This window comes from Aulostomus chinensis, chromosome 14, assembly GCF_037954235.1.
Source record: "Aulostomus chinensis isolate RoL2024-O1b breed Wild chromosome 14, RoL_Achi_v1.0, whole genome shotgun sequence".
Taxonomy (NCBI): Eukaryota; Metazoa; Chordata; class Actinopteri; order Syngnathiformes; family Aulostomidae; genus Aulostomus; species Aulostomus chinensis.
The window spans coordinates 3,011,282-3,029,897 of NC_141333.1; the positions used below are offsets into that span (position 1 = coordinate 3,011,282).

General features: G+C 45.0%; 2 protein-coding genes across 4 annotated transcripts in view; both read right to left on the reverse strand.

Annotated features, from left to right (window-relative positions):
* The window catches only part of LOC147249447 (carboxyl-terminal PDZ ligand of neuronal nitric oxide synthase protein-like), a 147,526-nt gene extending 142,140 nt beyond the window's left edge, over nt 1-5,386 (reverse strand). The window contains exons 1-2 of one of the 3 annotated variants that reach the window (XM_086223491.1): nt 4,813-5,386; nt 4,436-4,507 (exon numbers count right to left, since the gene is read on the reverse strand). In XM_086223491.1, coding sequence (XP_086079617.1) covers nt 4,436-4,507; nt 4,813-4,917 — 177 coding nt within the window. In that variant the 5' untranslated portion in view covers nt 4,918-5,386. Of the gene's footprint in view, nt 1-4,435; nt 4,508-4,812 lie in introns of those variants that run through there. The other 2 variants (XM_086223492.1, XM_086223494.1) reach the window with 2 other exon arrangements.
* Nucleotides 5,387-12,987: 7,601 nt separating this feature from the next.
* LOC147249448 (fetuin-B) lies at nt 12,988-17,455 on the reverse strand. The gene is made up of 7 exons (XM_086224077.1): nt 17,163-17,455; nt 16,910-17,023; nt 16,674-16,752; nt 16,351-16,517; nt 15,938-16,054; nt 15,419-15,529; nt 12,988-14,440 (listed from the first exon to the last, which is right to left on the reverse strand). Exons 1-7 carry the CDS (start codon nt 17,358-17,360, stop codon nt 14,207-14,209), a joined length of 1,020 nt encoding a protein of 339 aa, XP_086080203.1. The 5' UTR covers nt 17,361-17,455; the 3' UTR covers nt 12,988-14,206.
* Between the last annotated feature and the right edge of the window lie 1,161 nt (nt 17,456-18,616).

The following is an 18,616-nucleotide window of genomic DNA, read 5'->3' on the forward strand; positions in this document are numbered from 1 at the left end:
CCCCCCAGAAGGAGAAAATCAAAGCAGAACTATTTTCTGGCAACAATAGATAAACGTTTAAAGCGCTAAAATGAGGGACCTTGAAAGAAAAAGTTACAGGCAAAATTTCTTATGGAAAAATATTGGAAACAGTAGGTCGAACTTTAAAAAAAGAAGGAATAAATAAATAAAATTAAACTTAAATTTGCAACTTATGCTAAAAGTGTCTTTGAGGACCCAGAAAAGGTCTTTTTTTGCATGATGTGCAAATGTGTACAACGTGCGGACTCAAGTCCACTGTCTGGTTACCTCAGAGTGGAGGACGACTAAAAAAAGCCTCTGCACGTCCTCTGGACCTCGATAGGTTCTCGTGACACAAGGTTTTAACTCGTGATGTGAGGTGTAACCTGATGAGTCAGAGAGCGTCTCAGTCCTGCTGCGAAGCTAAATCTCTCAAGCAGAGGCAGGCCTGAAAAATACACTACTTCATATTTTAGTTCTCAGGCATTAAGCAGAAAACAATTTCAATCTCAAATCATTCTCTTTGTGTACAACAGCAACAACAACGACCAGTCCAGGTCGTGTCCAAGCGTCAAGCTTCGTTGGACATCAGGGGGGTCCAGCAATCTCAGCCTGGTCAACGCTGTTAACCCGCTCCTTCAGCTGCTCTCCTCCTGCGGTTCCTCTCCCTGGATGCTTCGTTAGGCGGCTGCTACTCTGCCTGCACCGCCGGCCTCCTGGCTGCTGAGATCACACTGCACTGAAACGTTTCAACAATCATAGACTAACGAATTAATTAATTGGTGTTAAACAGATGCTTAACCCAAGCTGTTCAGCCTTGCAGACAGGAAACCGGACAAAGTTTCCCTCTTTTTTCCACCACGATATTTCAGTCTCTTCAGACGCATCTAATCTCTTCATCCCATGCTGCTCAATCTTCCTACAGTCAGTTAACCCCGCAAAGACAGCTTAATGAGCAATTAATCCCTTTAATTCACTGTAAAGGTCTCCGGTCCTTTTAACCAGATAAACTGCTGCCGGACTGGATGATGATAATAGTACATTTAATTTAGAAGACCCATCAAATTAAACAGCATGTTCATCTCAGCCTGGACTCAAGCCAGAACAAAAGAAAAAAGAAAAGATGAACGAATGGCTTGATGGTGGCCATTTTTCTTTTCTGAACTTTCTTCAATCAATGTTTGACCGTTCACATCATGTATTTGCAAATCTTTCACACCGGAGAAGTGTTAATGAAATATTTGGCCCATCAATCGATGACTTTGTCAACACAAACTTCATTATTTCAAGAATCCATTCACGTTAACTCACGTGCCGAGCCGAAATCTCAGACTCCACCGCTGTCGGCTTTACCAATCGACTGAATTACATACCGAGAGTTTCAAGTCAAGTTAGAAGAATCAGCTGACTGGTGGAACAGCTGAACCAATGAGAAGGGAGGAAGAGATGATCTCCTCCTTCTCTTTGTGACCTGGTAAACAAAGCGTTTGGAGCAATAACTCCAGCGCCGGCAGGAGAGTTTCACCTCGCCATCCTTTAAGTGTTTTTCCGTCTGTGATAAACCGTTTTGCTATTCTCTTCTGGGAACAATAATAAATCACAACAAAACCATCATGCACAACAACAAGCACACATGTTGTGTGTGAGCGCGAGTGTGTGTGAGTGCGTACGTGCACGCAACAGCACTGGATCCCACAGGCCGGCACGTATTGCTCTACAGTAGGTGGCTATTCCCTGCTTTGCCATGTCATTAGTTTGTTATCAGCTACCGGCTTACAGGTGACTCATGCACGCTATAAACAAAGACACCATACATCAAGTGGTTGCCGGGCGACCGACCAGTCTACCTCTGACTGACTCTGCAACAAAGGCGAGCTGATAAAAATCTTAGCCGAGCACTGCGGGGAGCATCGTAACTTTCCTTCACAAACTCTGTTCAAAGTTAGGAGAAAAAGAAAGGAAAAAAAAAGCACCAGCTATAAACCAGCCTGTCCTTGCCGGCTCCTCCCCTGAGGTGAAATGGAAAGCAGAGACGCTCGATGCCTCCAAGGGCTGTTAGATTTAAGCAAATAACCCCGGACGGCTGGACTGAATCCTGAGCCGGCCGTTCTCAGCCACTCCGTGCGTTCACAGGGAAGGTTTCCAGAGGCCTCTAACAGCTAAACCTCAACTGTCCTTTGAGTGGAACAGCATGAGAACACGGGAGTGCGTCTCTGTCCTTGCGCTGATGAGGAAACATTCCAGACGGAGCGCTGTCATCTCCAGACGCTTGATTGTGCTTGAAAACATGTAAAAATGCTTCTTCTGTTGAGCTGCGTGTTACAAATATCAAATCTGAGTATATTCATGTAAACGTGGCTTCTGGTCTCTCTACCAGCCCCTAGAGGACGGAGGAGCCCTGACTCCAGCGTGCGGGTGAGTCCAGACCTGGCGTGAGCACGCGTGAGTGAGCAGCTCCAGGTGTGAACAGGCTCGGGACGCGCTGCTGCATTCTGTTAACCGCGTGAACACAAACGTGTCCTGGCAGCACTGAAGGAGCCCAGATCATCTGATGCTTGAAAAGCCCATAAATTACAAATGCATCAAACAACGGGTGGCAAATTTACCGGGTTTCCATCTACATGCATTCCAATTGAAACCGAACTGTCACAAATTTTACAAAAGAAGCTGCAAAATGGTTTTCGTCGACTACGGTTGTGTGAGTATGAGGTGTTTGTTCACGCAGGCAAGCAGAACGCGACGCACGAGTCACCAATCTACCACCACAGAAGAAGAGGGTGCCGAGAGATGATGTCATTAAAGGAGCGCCAGTCAAACCTCAAACTGACAGACACCAACAACAAAGAGTAAACCGCGGTGATGGATATCAAAGTTGCTGACAGACCACGTAAGAGGAGAGTTCGTTCTGGTTAAAATTCATCATAATTTTGTCTCAATGGGTTCCCGTTGCATTGATTCACATTTATCTTTTATCAACACATCAACTTTTCCTCCTTCCCCCAGCGGACGAACTGTTTACGCAGGATTGAGAGTTTTATTCCAGTTGTCTTTGCTTTTGATCCAATTTGTTTTTCCATTTAAACAGAGGGTGAAGAAGCACAGATTTGGCTGTTCAATTGTTAGGGTGGTTAAATGTGGACGGAGGTCCTGAACGACAGGACAACACAAAAACAACAGAGTTTGTTCCTGGGCCACAAGGGCTTTTCACACACAAAAAGATGTTTCAAAATATGAAGCCAACGGCTGCTCACTTACCAAACATAGCCGGCGCACTGAACCGGTGTTTAGATCCTCGATTTTGTGTTTCGTTTTTTTTCTTAAACCAACATTTAGTGTAGCTTGCTTTGGCTTAAATGCTTCACAAGTACAACAACTGCTCCCAGCGTGGCTCCAGCAGCTCCACGCTTTCCAGTCTAACCTCTCTTCCAAGTTAGATACCTGTGGTTTCCCTCCATTGTGTTGTCAAGTCAGTGTCAAACCATTTTCACACTGCGGGAGCCAAACCAAAGCTCATTTTCCTCCAAGAAACAGCTGCCATGGCAGCAAACTGGGAGGTCCACTTTACAGGAGTGGGTCACTTTTCTGGAGAAGGGCAATAAGAGGAACATTCTGGACCTTTTGCTCGACTGTGCGGGCATGTCTCTGAGTGTGGTTGTCTTGCTGGAATGAACTTCGGCACATAACAGGAAGATGCAGACATCTCGCCGCTAGCCATCACAATAAATCTCAAATACCTCAGAACCACTGGCACAAGCGCGGTTGCCAAGCCAACGGCTGTCAAGCTGGCAGACACACTGATACAGATTAAGTCGACTTTCTGGAGCTGAAAAAGTTGTAAATCTGAAATTCGCGCAGCAGTGTAGTGTGTGTGTGTGTGTGTGTGTGTGTGTGTGTCTGTGTTGGGCATGTGTGTGTGTATAAGGGGTGTTACACTCCAGTGCATTGCTTCAAAGGGAACTTCAAAACAGTGGTGAAACGCATGGGAGACCAAATCACCCACCAGGCAAGTCGAGTCTGACGTCTTCACGTTTAGCTTCCATACATTTACATTCTTATTGTCTTATCTTCATTTGTCCACCTCTTTAGAGTTGAACAGACAAAAAAAATCCTATGATTTGATTTATTTGAACATGAAGCCGTTTCTGTGTCAGTGCTGCTGAACACCCCCCCCCCCCCCCCACACACACACACACACATCACCACCAGCTAAATAACGTTTCCATCCACATACCCCAGTTGGCCACTCACAGTCCTCCACCAAAACCAAATACACCGAGGAGATCAGTGACCAGACCTAAGCCGAATATAGCAGCGGGCCATAGCAAACCCCGAGACGCCTCGTTTTCCTTGCCATCGTGCGTAGTTGTTTGTGACGTCAGCGTCATTTTCAGAATGAGACGGATTTTTAAGGGAGTTCGGTGCAGCTTCCACTCACCCGAATCCTTCTCATCGCAGCCACGATCTCCACTCGGCTGCTCGGCCGCGTCACATCCAAACTGCCGATATACTGTTGGGGAGAAAGTTATACGACAGGTAGAACAAGTTATTAAAACATTATTCAACCGGATTCAGGTTCCTTTTTTTCTTTTTTACTTGTGTTTATTGTCATTCGGGAGGCGAGCAAAGGTGATTCAACTGTGGCAGCTTCTCTCACAGCCGCTTGCTCAAATGTCAGTTAACTCAACTTTACACAGCAGTGACGCCAAACTTCACCCAGTAATTTCAGGTGGACTGGAGAGTAAAAACCCCGCAGCAACTTCACAATGCGAAATCCACGCGTTTGAAGCAGCAGCTGATCAACCGTGAATTTACCTTAGCCTCGAAGTTGATCCCATGCTGGAAAGCTTCCTCGTTATGCAACGGGATCCTCAAATCATGCCCATCATCAACGAGGTTGTATTTAGTCTTTCCAGGCATTTTTTTAAAGTATTGACTACTCCACAAATCCAGGGAGGAGACGAAAGTATACCGACGCGAGACCAAGCGTTTATAATCCGAAAGAAAAACAATCCCAAATCCGGTCAGGGCATGTTCCTCCTGGCAGCCAGCCGTCCCGGCGTTGCAGCGCTGCTACACCGCCCTCAACAGCGGCCAAGTGGCGGCAAACTTCCTCCACAGCTCCGGCGCGCCGCTGCCCTCCTCCTCGTCACCGGAACGGCTCCAGGAACTCCCGCAGACCGACGCAAACAGCGCTACGCGGGGACAGACGTGTTTACCTCGAGTTTTCCTGTGTTGAGAGTGGAAGTTGGTTGTGTCCTGCCTCCAGCCCTCCTGGCAGGACTCTTCCCCCGAACGCAGGGAGGGTGTGATTGGAGGAGCCCGGGGGCCTCAGCCCTTTCAATTGGAACAGAGGCGCACCGTGGCTCGCCGGAGGAGGGACTGGAGCCTGGTACCTACCCCCTCTCACCGTGCTCTCTCTCTCTCTCTCTCTCTCTCTCTCTCTCTCTCTCTCTCTCTCTCACACACACACACACACACACACACACACACACACACACACACACGGGGATATAGACAGTCATAAACAGTGGCTACTGTATGATTACAGCTCTTCAATAAACACAACAGTGAGAAGTATTTGTACCCAAGTTCTTCATTGATTTACTGGAGTACTTTATGTTTTGTTTTTTTTCCTGCACAACGTTTTAAAGGAAATAATGCATTTTTTACTCCACCACATCACACAACCCATTTTTCCTTTGAAGGAAAAGAAAATATGAAAGAAAGAAAGAAAATCTCTCTGTATATTTATATGGCAAAACCGGATGAAAATGAGATACCTCAAATTTTAAATACCCCCACAACTGTAACTTCACCTCTGGAGGCTCAATGCTCCCTTGTATTTCCTGATATTTAAGTAAACTCAATGTCAAATACTCTTTTAGTGACTCCCAGTATCAATAAAAACAGACTGGGAGGTAGAGCCTTTAGTTACTGGGCTCCTCTACTGTGGAACCAGCTCTCTCCATGGGTCAGAGAGGCAGACACTTTAACTACGTTTAAGTCCAGGCTTAAGACCTTCCTCTATGACAGAGCCTTCAGTTAGGACTGGTTCAGGTAGCTCTGAACCATTGATAGCTATGCTGCTACAGGCTTAGACTGCTGGGGGACACATCAGGTTACATGGAGCCCTTCCCTCCTCTCCTCTCCTCTCCTCTCCCCCTCTCTCCTCCTCTCCTCCCTGCACATTTTTGGAACTGTCATTACCATTACTTGTTGCACTTTGTAGTTTGGCCTTGGTGTCTCGCAGTCTCTCTGTGTTTCCACAGACCCACCAGAGCCCCAACCGCCGCCTGCATTGCCCCCCCCCCCCCTTATTCCCTACTGTTACACCGGCCTGCGCTCCCCTTCCATGAACCAGTCTACCATCCAGTCCCCCATCAAGCTGGCTTGCTCTCCCTGCCTCCCCTTCCAGAGGCTTCCTTCTTCAGCTGTTATTAACATTTCCGTGTTTCTCACATTCTGCATTGTAAACTGTTTTCTTGTCTGTACCAACATCTACTGCACGTCTGTCCGTCCTGGTGAGGGATCTTCTGTTGCTCACCCTGAGGTTTCTCAGATTTTTCCCTGTTCAAAGGGTTTTCTATGGAGTTTCTCCTCAGTCGATGTGAGGCTCTGAGGGCAGAGGATGTTGTTATGATGCCACGTGAAGCCCTTTGAGACAAACTGTTGGTGAACACGGGCTCTACAAATAAAATTGCCTTGCCTCTTTTGCTGAAGAATTCTGAGTAGAAACATTTTTGAGAGTACTATGTCATCTGGGTATTTCTACTTTTGCCCAAGTAGAGGAGATGTTGAGGTCCTCCACCACTGGTCATATATTACCCCGCTCACACTCACAGAGGCGCCTGATTTCAGCACATTTTCGTGCGTAGTTCAATGCTGTGGAACTCTCAAGTGCCATTGGCGGATGTGAATGAGGCAACATTTAAAAAAAAAGCTAAAAGCTATTTAAGGCAATACTTCATTCAAAAAGTCGATGTCGTCTTTCACATACTGGCAAGTAGAAATCTTGAGCTCACAAAAAGCGTTTTTTTTGTTTTTCCCACTTGCATATTACTTCTTTGGGACTCCAGATTGCAGTAAGAACCAGCCACATTTCATACAAACTCTGGAGCTCATCGTCGGGTGTAATCCATCCCTCCTTCCCCGAGCTGCATGCTCAGTAATCCACTCTGATTTGAGCTCAAAGCAAACAAATTCGAACGCATGGGTTTGGCTCTCTCCCAGGGGGAGGCTGGAGAGAGAAGAAGTGCAGCGGAAGCTTTGATTGAGGCCGGACCACAAACGGCCAGGGGTGTGACGCTTGTAGGCAGAGGTGATCGTCGAGCTCTTTTATTGTTTGGTCCTCTTTTCTCCTCAGTAATCATCATCCCATAAAGTATTTCAAACTACCTGTGCCTGCAGCCGCTGACGACACGAACATTTACACACACGCGCATCAGGAAAAGCTACGGAACGACGAGGACAAAACCCGAGCTTTTACTCCACCGCTTTAATTTCGCAGCTCATACTGCCACACTTTAACTGAAGTAGGATTTTTCATGCTAGACTTCTACTTGTGATGGATTCTTTTTATATTGCTATATTTTATGCTGGTGCACTTTAACTTAACTGTGATTTTTCATGCAAGACTTCTGCTGTTGATGGAATGGGGTTTTTTTTTCACTGCTATATTTCACTTTACTCCCACTGCTTTTTTTTGTGCTCATTATTCAAACTTAAATCACATGTCTACTCATGCAAAATGCATCAGTATTTGTCTTGAAAGTGTGGTTTTGTTCAATTCTTGTGTGAAAATGATCAAAGAACCAAGCTGTCAGGCACTAATTTTCACCCCAGAATTGAAATCTACTGGGCTGTGTTCTGTCGAGGGGGAGAAATGGCGGCGTAGCTGTTCAGATGGGGCTGATGCCGCCTGATCCCGCTGCTCTGCCTCTGCAGGACACACAAAGGAAAGGCTACCAACTAGTGGTCATGTCTGGAGCACCAATGCAGATGCTCATGTTAAGGTAACTAACATTATCCAGCGATCCAAATGAAAATATTCTAGTAAAGAAATGTCAAAACTTTGTTCTTTCACACACACTGACTTTTCCCTCTTATGAAACAGTAGTGGAACGTCTCCAGGCACTGTCATGATAAACAGCATGTCTGCTCTCTGTGTCATTCCTCCAAAGCAAATACTGGGATGCAGGGCACATTTCTCACTGAAAATTAAGTGTCATTGTCATCATTGTCATTATGTCAATGCAAAAAAAAAAGGAAACAAAACAAAAATAACAGATGTGAATGGCGCATCATCCGTTACGAGTAGAGGACAAAACCTGCCGCATGCGTGAAATCTCATACGGAAACAAAGTTATGTGTTTTGTTCTTACCTTAATAGTTACAAAACCAAAACTCTTCTTTTTCAGATTCAGATTCAGAAAACTTTATTCATGCCCTTGGGGGGCAATTCATTCTCTTTTGTACTCCTTGCAAAAATGATCGTCTTCCCATGAGGTAAAAAAAAAAGAAAAGAAAAGTGAATTCATGAAAAAACAAGTGGTGTCAGTGCATCATCAGTATCAGCGTTTACCCTGACCCACCATGACAAACCAGCAATAAATAAATCATTCACCGGCTTCCCCAAATGTTTCAGACACCAACAAAAATGTCCCCTCCTCCAAATTCACACTGATGTGTTTTTCAGGATGTGTGAAATGGGAGTATCACAATCTATCAGCCAAATATGTGGTACAAATATGAGCTTATTGGATATAGGCATAAAAAAACAAGACCAAATAATATGCGTCTTTATTCTGTAGTCCACTCAGGTCAAAACATCGAGTTCTAAGTGTTAGACACAATAAACCGATGCTGCAAATCATTAAAAAAAAAAAATCGCATTCAAACATATACTGCATGCATGCTTCTGCAGCAGCTGCAACAAAAGCCTCCCTCTACCAGCCCCGGTGATGTATGGTCAGCAGACAGAGCAGAGCGGCGTTCATGTTTAATGCAGTTGTCATGTTGTATAACCCACACACCATCTGTGTCACCCTGGGAGTAAAGATGCTGAGCTCCCCTCAAGGTGGTCCCAGGCGGGGAGGAAAGGGGAAGTGGGGCAGCAGTAATCCACATTCTCACCACTTCTTTTGAGATGTTTTAAGCATTGTTGCTAATGGTGTCCTGAAGGCTTCCGAGGATGAAGTTGCACGTAATTTAATCTGGATGCTGTCGGTTTGTCAGATCCCATTCAACTCACTTGATTACTGTCTTTTTTTGCGTGCAGTCCAATTATCACAAAACGTGGCGGAGAATTATTTCCAAAAAGTTGCAACTGACCAGGCCTCAGGTTTTAACAGCGGGGCTCAAAAATCTCTTTTTATTCTTTTCGCCATTTTGAAACAAATCTTCTTAAAAATGGCCGTTTTACACTCTTTCTTCTGTTAAAAGTCCCCGAGGTCACGGTCACCATGTCCTCTTGACAGCACGACAGCTAAAAGGGAGACAAGAACAGCTGCTGTCTCTGCATGAGGAGTCATTGTCAAATACAAGCAGTCCCCCTCTCAGGCACCCAGTGTACCCTTAATGCTCTTAAAACGGATTGACAGCCATCTAATCCCCGGCAGGTCTCCGAATACATGTTGATCTGTTTATTGGGGCTTTGGCTTTTAGAGCATATGCTCCTGAGACAAGGCAAGTTTAGGAGATGAGTGCAGGAAAACAGCGTGGTTCGACTTAAAAGCTGCGAACCAGCTAGTAAGGCACTTTGAAAAAGACGGCCGTGATGTCACAGCCCAGCTCAACTGATAGAGCATGTGACCCGAACAACTTCTGACATGATCGTATCACAATAATGCAATGGGTCAAACGGGCAGAGCCGTTCGCAAGCGTAATGGCTGTGGGGTCTTCGAGGGGAGCCCGGAGGGACTGTTCTGTTTGCACGGCTCAATGCTTAAAACAAACTCCTCTGCGGTGAAAACAGATGCTTTGATTAAAAATATGCTACCGGAGCAACTTTATGCAGTAAATTTTGAAGGCAATGTGTGTACAGAGAACGAACCCTGGGGTGCCTCCATCGCAGCGTTTGGTTCTGCTTTCTACTGATTTTTATGTGTCTTAAAAACTTGGTTGCTAACAACTTTACTCACTGAAAACAGAAGACGCTCAGCTGTGGCGACCTTGAAGTGACGCAGGAGAGATTCTGGGCCATTCATAGCACAATATTTGATGTGCATTTTGCATTTTCTGCTTTAAAAATCATAAAAGTGTTGTTCATTTGTGAAGATCATCTTGAGACAAAAAAAACAAAACATGTTTGTTAAATCTTGTCAGTTCACATTTGAGTCCCACTGTGGACATTTGGGACAAATTTGAAGAAATTCCTTCAAGAGACATTGTGTCATGCTATTTTCCATCATGGAAAATGGTCTGTACGGACATACGGACAAAACATCGGACAACATGACGCCTCCGCCGATGACGTTCATGACGTGGAAGCAAGAATATGCTGACTGACGGACTGCGTGTCCTTCGGAGGGAGCTTCTCATTGTTCTTTCCAGGAGGACCTTGAGTGTGCAAGGGGATCTGGGCTGATCTTGAAAAGCCCGAATGAGGCAAGCACGAGATGTCTGAATTGATTTCTATCAAAGATTGCATCTCTTCCCTCGTCAACACAGAGCCGGTGCCCCTCACGTCCAAAAAAACTTTTAAAAGAGTTCTCCTAGATGTGTAAATTCACCGCCTCCTGTTGTAGAATCTCTTCTAGTGTTAACTTCAGTCAGTGTGTCAGCAAAAGCCCTGAACCTTGAATCCCCTCGCCTTGGCATGTTTCACAGCCACGGGCAACAGCAAGCGCACATGCGTGCACACACACACACACACACACACACACACACACACACACACACACACACACACACACACACACACACGCACACACGCACACACACACGTCTTGAGGGCCTTATGAACTGAATTAATAATGGCAATTTTCAAAAAATGTGGGGCACACTACAAGATGAGTAGATCTGGTTTTTCCTCAGAGACTCAGAGACAGATAAGAAGGGAAGCAGCGGGACAAACCACGACAACAATTCATTATAATTTCGCCTCAAGCTGCGTAACAACATGGAATATTAACACAACAGAGGAGCTGGGACTCACACTCAGGGTTAGATCAGCACAGATGTAATCTGCTTCTGACACACCAACAAAAACTTGTACAGCCAACAGAATCATTTATCAACAAGACCCCTACAAGCAGGCGTTACTCAGGAACATGATCAGGTTTCCCTGAGATATCACATTTAGGTCAGGTGACCTTGAACTTTGACCACGAATATTCAAAATAAGAAGTAGTATGATAACGATCTTTGGGTAACGGACCTTTGGCCTGGCTTCTTTAAATCAAGTACATTTGACCTGCAAAGGGATGGGATTTTTTTTTTTTTTTTTGGGCTCAAGAGACTATTGTTGAAAAGACATGATGACACAAATGCATCTTCTGCTGCAGGAACGATCAGCCCCGCCTCCCTGAGCAGCTCTGGTCAGTGACAGCAAAGCTAAGAGCGGCGCCACGTGGACAAAGTCTGAAGTGCAGCATCCTGTCACCACCAAAGAAGCGGTGTCCTGTGGATTCCATTTGAAAACACGTCTCATGTCGCGCCAAGGGCCGATTTTAAACGCTGATATTGCATAATATTGCATTTTAATGTAATTCAATTGTTTTTGCAAAACTTTTGCAACGTTGACAGTTTAATGCACTGAGCGCAGGTTTGATCGTTAAAGAAATTAAAATGGTAAACTCATGTTCAAGCTATGTATGATAATCATAACGACTCATATTACTCGCATTATTCAGTTCAATTTCATCCCAAAAAATGCAATAAAACCTCAAGATGCACTTCAGGCAAGTGCATTTGCAGACGAATGCATTAAGAAAAAAATATGTGCATATATTGATTAAGAAATTACATTATTCTGAAATACCAGTGAAAACAAAACGTGTCTGGGCCCACTGGAGATGCATGACCTGACTTCATCTCTGCTGCTCTGCTTTTAATCTAATGCAGTTCTGATGGATGCTGCTCAGCGGCCAGAAGAGTGCGTTAGAAGTGACTAAATGAGTTTGTATTCAGCCAGCTTCCTCTCCTAAGTCTGCAGGGTTTGTGCTTCTCTTGAATTGTCTCCCATTCTCTCACAGTCCACTGAGCTCAGTGTGTTTCCGTCCTAACAGGCCAATGAAAGCGTCGCCGCAAATCACCGCGAGGCTCCCCGGTTCAGGGCCTCCTGACTCAGACTGAGCAGACTGCACATGGTGGCACGAGGTTGATGTGAAAACGATGAAGATGTTAATATAGAAGTATGTTTGCAGTCAAGAGCACAGAGAGAAGCTGGCAGACACTCACAACCAAGCAGTTTGTCACGTCTAAACACCTGAAACACGTTGTTATTTGTCATCTGTCTCATGAGTTTGAGAAATTCAAGTCAAAACAACTTTATCGATGTCGCACCAAATAATCAATGTTTTTTTGGGTCACACTATACAGAGCAGGCATGAACTGATTTAATCTAAAGAGACCCAAGAAGTCCTCGTGAGCAAGTGCTTCTGCAAAGAAGTGGTGCCTTCACCAGCGAGGAGACCTGGGTTCAACGCAGGCAGCCATCTTCTTTAATCAGCAGGGGCAGAGAGAGAGAGAGAGACAGAGAGAGAGAGAGAGAGAGACTGCGAGAGAGAGAGAGACAGAGAGAGAGAGAGAGACAGAGAGAGAGAGAGAGAGAAAACCAGCGACCACGCCAGCACCTGCTTCAATAAAGAAGTGAGCAAGAACTCAAGAGGGTGAGAGCTAGAGAGATGACATCACACCCCTGGTCTAAGTGGCTCAGATCTGTGTCTTCCTTAAGAGTTCTTATCAATCCGTGGAAGTTTTGAGTGACTACCACATGATTCTGAAGTCTTTATAGAAACAAATGTGGAAATAATAATTAATGCAGAGATTAATTCAACACTTGCACTGGATGACTTTATTTATTTATTTATTTATTTTTTTTAGAAATCCTCCAAGAAATCCTTCAGTATAAATTGATCAAATCTGAGATAAATCAATAATGACACAGTGGTGGGTGACAAGCAGCTATTTGTCTTGTAACAAGGAATATTTCATTTGATTATTTATCGAGCCTACTTGTGCCCACAAACTCAGCCAGAAACCTGGGTGTCATGATTGATGACCAGCTGACCTTTAAGGTTCATGTGGCCTCAGTTTCTCGGTCTTGCCGTTATGCCCTCTACAACATCAGGAAGATCAGACCCTTCCTGACCCAACAGACCACACAGATTCTGGTTCAGGCTCTTGTCATCTCACGCGTTGACCACTGCAACTCTCTTCTGGCAGGCCTCCCTGCAGGCTCATTCAAGCCTCTGCAGATGATCCAGAATGCAGCAGCACGTCTGGTCTTCAACCAGCCCAAAAGGGCACACGTCACCCCGCTGCTGGTTTCTCTTCACTGGCTTCCAGTGGCGGCCAGGATCAAATTCAAGGCACTTCTCTTGGCTTACAAAACAATCACAAGAACGGCTCCAGCCTACCTGGAATCCTTGATCCAGGTCTACTCTCCTTCTCGCCCACTACGCTCTGCATGCCAAAGACGCCTGGTGCTTCCAGCCCAGCGCTGCTCCAAATCTCTAGCCAGACTCTTCTCTTCTGTTGTTCCCAAATGGTGGAACGAACTACCGAACTCTGTGCGTTCTGCTGAGTCCCTTTCTACTTTTAAGAGACAATTGAAGACTCAATTGTTCAGAGAGCACCGAGGCACTGAACCTGACTCTGCTCCTCTTTGTCCTGTGGTAGAATCAGTCAGAGGGTCCAAGACCCAGCACTTAGTGACTATGTAGCACTAACTGGGTTGTGTCATGTTGTATGTCTGTTATATAAAAAAAAAAAAGGGAGGGGGGGGGGGCGACACTGCTTCTGCCACTAGATGGCAGTACCTGTGACCAAATCACAACTGAAGCACTTTTGCGCTTCCTATGGACTTTTCCTTTATTAGGTCTAAATTCTTGCTATTATTATAAGTGTATAGTTGATTAAAAAGAATGGTACAGAGGTGGATGACAGTCAATTGTGTTCACTGAAACAATCAGTTTGATTATTAAAAAAGGACAGTTATGTCTGTTATTTACTTCCCTTCCACATTTTAACCGTCAACCAACACTTAGAGGTTGAGTCTCGTGAGACCCAAGTCGTGTCTTCGGGGGCCGGGGCAGGAACTGTGTGCTGGGGCCGATCTGGGAGATGCAGGTTGGTTCACTATGGTCCCCAGGGAACCCCTGGTCTTGGGGACAGTGTGGGCTGAGCTGGGTGAGAGGTCGCAGACGTGCATGTGTTTATGGTTCTGAAGCTCAGTTCTGTTTGCCATTGCTTGGGCCTGCTCCTCTGCAGCAGGAGCCTGGTGAGACAGCAAGAGAGGAAATTCTTGTCAAGTCCAGTTCCTGTCACAGTGATGCTGTCTTACCCTCCTGCAGTGAGTCTGTGACTTCAAACTGCAGAAAGGGCCCGTCACGCATATTTAGCTTGAAGCTAATGAAGGTGAACATTAGTAAAACTGCCCAGAAATGTTCAGAAACAAACTCTCAAGCGCATCATCCGGTACAAGCCACATCTCCTTTTTCCAGCTGTGTGCTCGGTGTTTCACAAACGCTTTGATTTGAGCTAAAAAACAAATCTGAGACTCCCGTGCACAGAACACGGGTTGCACTCTGTGCTACAATGGATGGGCGCCAAACCAGAGGAGTTACAGTTAGTTTGTTTTTCACTCGAATCCTATTTTTTTGTGGGTTATTGAGCAAACTGCTGGATAAAGGAGGACATGGATCATAGCCGATGATCCACTTGGGATTTTGCAAATGAACATTTTCAGACAGTCACGCTGTTGTTCGCCATCAAATACCATTAGCTTGAAGCTAAACATACGCAACTGGCTCTTTCTGCTTCCTGGGAGTCAACAAAATTTTGAAGGACATAATAGAGTGAAGAAAAAAATGCGACTACAGATTTGCAGGATTGCAAATTTACAATAATGCAAAAAAAGTTGCTGTTCTCATCAAGAAACAAGGCCTCCAAGTCAGGTCATGGTTTGCTGTCCTCAAGAAAAGAAAGAGTCTCAACAAACAAACAGCTTTGGAAACTCTGCACAACAAGAATCTGTCAAATGCGACCAAACTGTGGGTCAAAATCAAATTAAAATGATAATGGCTCTTAAAACTAAAAGAGTTTGAACTCAGCTGAGGTCAAATCACAGTGTTTCTCTCAGCTGATTTCAGGGAAGCATGAAGCTGGAGGATCAAGGTGAAGAATTTGTTGTTCACAACCATTTACACTTTTAAAAGGGAAGCTACATGGTTTGACCTGTAGCTGGAGCAGATACCTGAGGTTCGAAGATCTCACATCTCACTCCTACAGGATCGTTATTCTCGAAGTTGTAGTCTTCAAAATAGCCCACAAAAGAACTGTGTGAGCCCACACAGAAGCCCCTGTGCTGGGAGACAAGACACAGACCGCAGTTGGTGCATCTGCACTTGATGGCGTCTTTGTTTTGATGTCTCTCAGTAAACTATACTTTTGTTTCTGCTGCTTACTTCAACAACACACTGTATAGTATTTAATGGGATCAGGGCATGTTGAGATGATTCTGATGGCAAAACCAGTGGAGATTAAAATGCCTTGTTTGGTGTTTGAGGAAGTGCTTCAGTTTAGCTGCTGCTTTTACCATAGAAAAGAAAGTCCTGGCCCATTTCAAACTCATATCTCCCAATGTAAAAGGGAGTTCCTGACAATAATAAGATAAAGAACTAGATTTAGTTTCACATTTTAGAATGTTCTGCTGGTAGAACGTGTGCTAAACCAGCAGCGTACAAGAAATGAACCATCAACTACAGCAACTTACTGCAAACTGGCAGTTCATGGGTGGACAGTTGCTCAGTGCGCTGGCCGCTGTTGTCTTGGGACAAACGGTCTCCACGATGGTGAAATCCATCCAATAAGATGCATAACCCATAACTCTCTGATACACACACACACACACACACACACACACACACACACACACACACACACACACACACACACACAGATCTCAAGCTGTGATTATACATCAAAAATATAAAATCCACTTAGCATGTGGTCCATTGAAAGAATTTATTTCTAGTTTTGTTTTAAATTAAAAGTCTTCAAAGGGTTCAAATTAATAAAATTAATGATCTGTACTTTTGTTGGTTATCAAATTCAACTCAGTGAAAGTGAAAGTTATTAAATAATAACATATACAGTATGAACATGGCTGGACTTAGAGAGGTAAACCTCTGAAAGGGCTCTTGTTATGTTCTCCAGGGTAAAGTAGTTGGCCAGGCGGCTCCCTGCATTGAACTTCTGCAGAGACAACTTTGCTTTTTCCTTGAAGGTGGAGCTGTTGGGGTCCCCAGATTCAGGGCAACCGGGGCAGTCGGCCCACACATCAGCGGCAGAAACTAAACACAAGCGTCAGTGGGGTCAAAGGTCAGTAAGATAATATCCAAACACACTAACTTGGGCTTTTAAAAGCAAAGCTTGTCAGTGGTTTTGTGTTATTGAAAAAAATAAAAAGACCCAGTTAGAATAAATACATAAAGTAGCCATGGATGTACCTTTGTGAAGAGCGCAGGAGTACCTCTGAAGTTTGACTTGAGCGTTGTCAAAGACAGACACCTGACACTCCCCATACACCTACAGAACACACACGCGCACGCAAGCTCTGACAAGCAGATATGCAAACAAACGATCTCATGAATGCAACCTGATTCCGCACTCAATGGTAGCAGATGTCTGAACCACAGTTGGGCCTCTAGTTTTGGATTCAGAGCAGATTCACCACGACACTTACAGGAGCATCGGTCACATCTCTGTAGGAACATTGTTTCCACGGTTTCCTGCTGATGATGTGGCATGTGGTCTCTACCACATCAATGATCAGTTTGTAGTGAAATCCACCTTTCTCCTGGATACACGCACACACACACACACACACACACACACACACACACACACACACACACACACACACAGTATTTGCTATTTGTTCTTTTGTCAGATTTCACAGTGCAGGTAGAAGTTCTGTTCATGATGCACGTGCTCACCTCGTCAGGAGTGGCTGAGACATCATACAACCTGTTGAGGCTCAGGATGTATCCTTGGGTCCGATCCTGGTTGATCTGCTCCAGGGCCTCCTCTGCCACCCTCACCACCTCAGGGCTAGCGCAGCCTGGAGGATCAGGCCTAGCTCTGGACCCCTGTGGCAGTACAGCCAGACACAGCATCAGCAGGTACACCCTCATCCTCAAACGCACACACACACACACGCGAGGAGCTCACAATAACAATCGCAAAACCTCTCCTGGCAGATGATTAAACCTGGTGTGTCTGCTGCAGGTTTTTCCCGGCAGAATCATGTGGGGCTGGACTTGGCCAGCCTCCCCTGCACTCTTGTACCTCCCCAGCAGGGGATCAACTCATTGTTGATAGTTCACAAACCGCGATGAACTAGCTGAAGGGTTTAGGAGACGCAAACAGGAGCAGTTCACCAGCAGCAGTGCTCCTCTGTCAGAGGAGGATACTCGAGGGGCCGATAAGGATCTCTGATGAGATTTTCGCAAATGCCACAATCCTCTTTGGTGTGCACACAAAGAGGATATTTTGTGGTTTTATGTAAATAAGAATAACAAGCTTGACCCAAATTTTCTAATCAAACAACTCTGACAACACGCTAAGACAACACTGCGCTGAGTTTTGGGAGCTGGTCCAGTTCTGGGGGATGGGCAGATGGGCTCCCTTCTATCTACAGCCTCCAGGTTTTATGATATAGTAAACATGTGTTGTTTGTTTGTTCTTTAATTAGAATCTCACAAAAAAAAAACACCCCACCTTATTGCAGGTTATGTTTCAAATTATCACCACGCTCCCCCAGTGTTTATCAGGGATACGGAACATTGATAAGAGGTGTTTGCTGGGTATGAAAAAGCACATGCGACAACTAAATGTTTGCAAATTATTAATTGTTAGCTCGTTTTCCTCACCTGGCTGCCTCGTGGGATGATCGCCGCTGGGATCATTCAGAAACAAGTGTGATTATGTTGTTTGTGCTCCATTTGAACTTGTATAACTCCGATAGAGTCGGATGCTGTGTTGATGATAAAAACAGTAGAGTTGGACAACTTCCACGATTCTCGCGGATTATTAAAAGACTGGGAGTGTCACTATCTGATTGGCTTTGGCAGATTTTTAAAAAAATTGTTTTTATGAAGACCGAAAAAAATCGGGATCAAACATCTAATGACTGGGGATCACGTGAACACAGCAAGAGTGGAAACGGAGTAAAGAAACATGGCGGCGGGAGAACCAGCAGCTCCAACGCAAAAAAGAAAAGATTAGAGATTAGCTGCTTTTCCACTTTTTGTGCTGATTTGAATGAATTTGTAGGTTTTTAAGGTTTGGCAACGGAGGATTTCACATGATCATCCACGCCTGTCAGAGCCAGTGTTTTTTTCAGGGCTTGGAATCAGTGTGCAGGATTTTTTTTCCCCCCTTGTTTTTT

What these genes read in the sequence shown, in the direction of transcription:
- LOC147249448 (XM_086224077.1), bottom strand. Translation starts at nt 17,360, where the DNA reads ATGAGGGTGTACCTGCTGATGCTGTGTCTGGCTGTACTGCCACAGGGG. An exon ending in TCTCAGCCACTCCTGACGAG is followed by an intron (nt 17,024 to 17,162) that starts GTGAGCACGTGC and finishes GCGTGTATCCAG; the next exon opens with GAGAAAGGTGGATTTCACTA. An exon ending in CTCCTGCGCTCTTCACAAAG is followed by an intron (nt 16,518 to 16,673) that starts GTACATCCATGG and finishes GCTTGTGTTTAG; the next exon opens with TTTCTGCCGCTGATGTGTGG.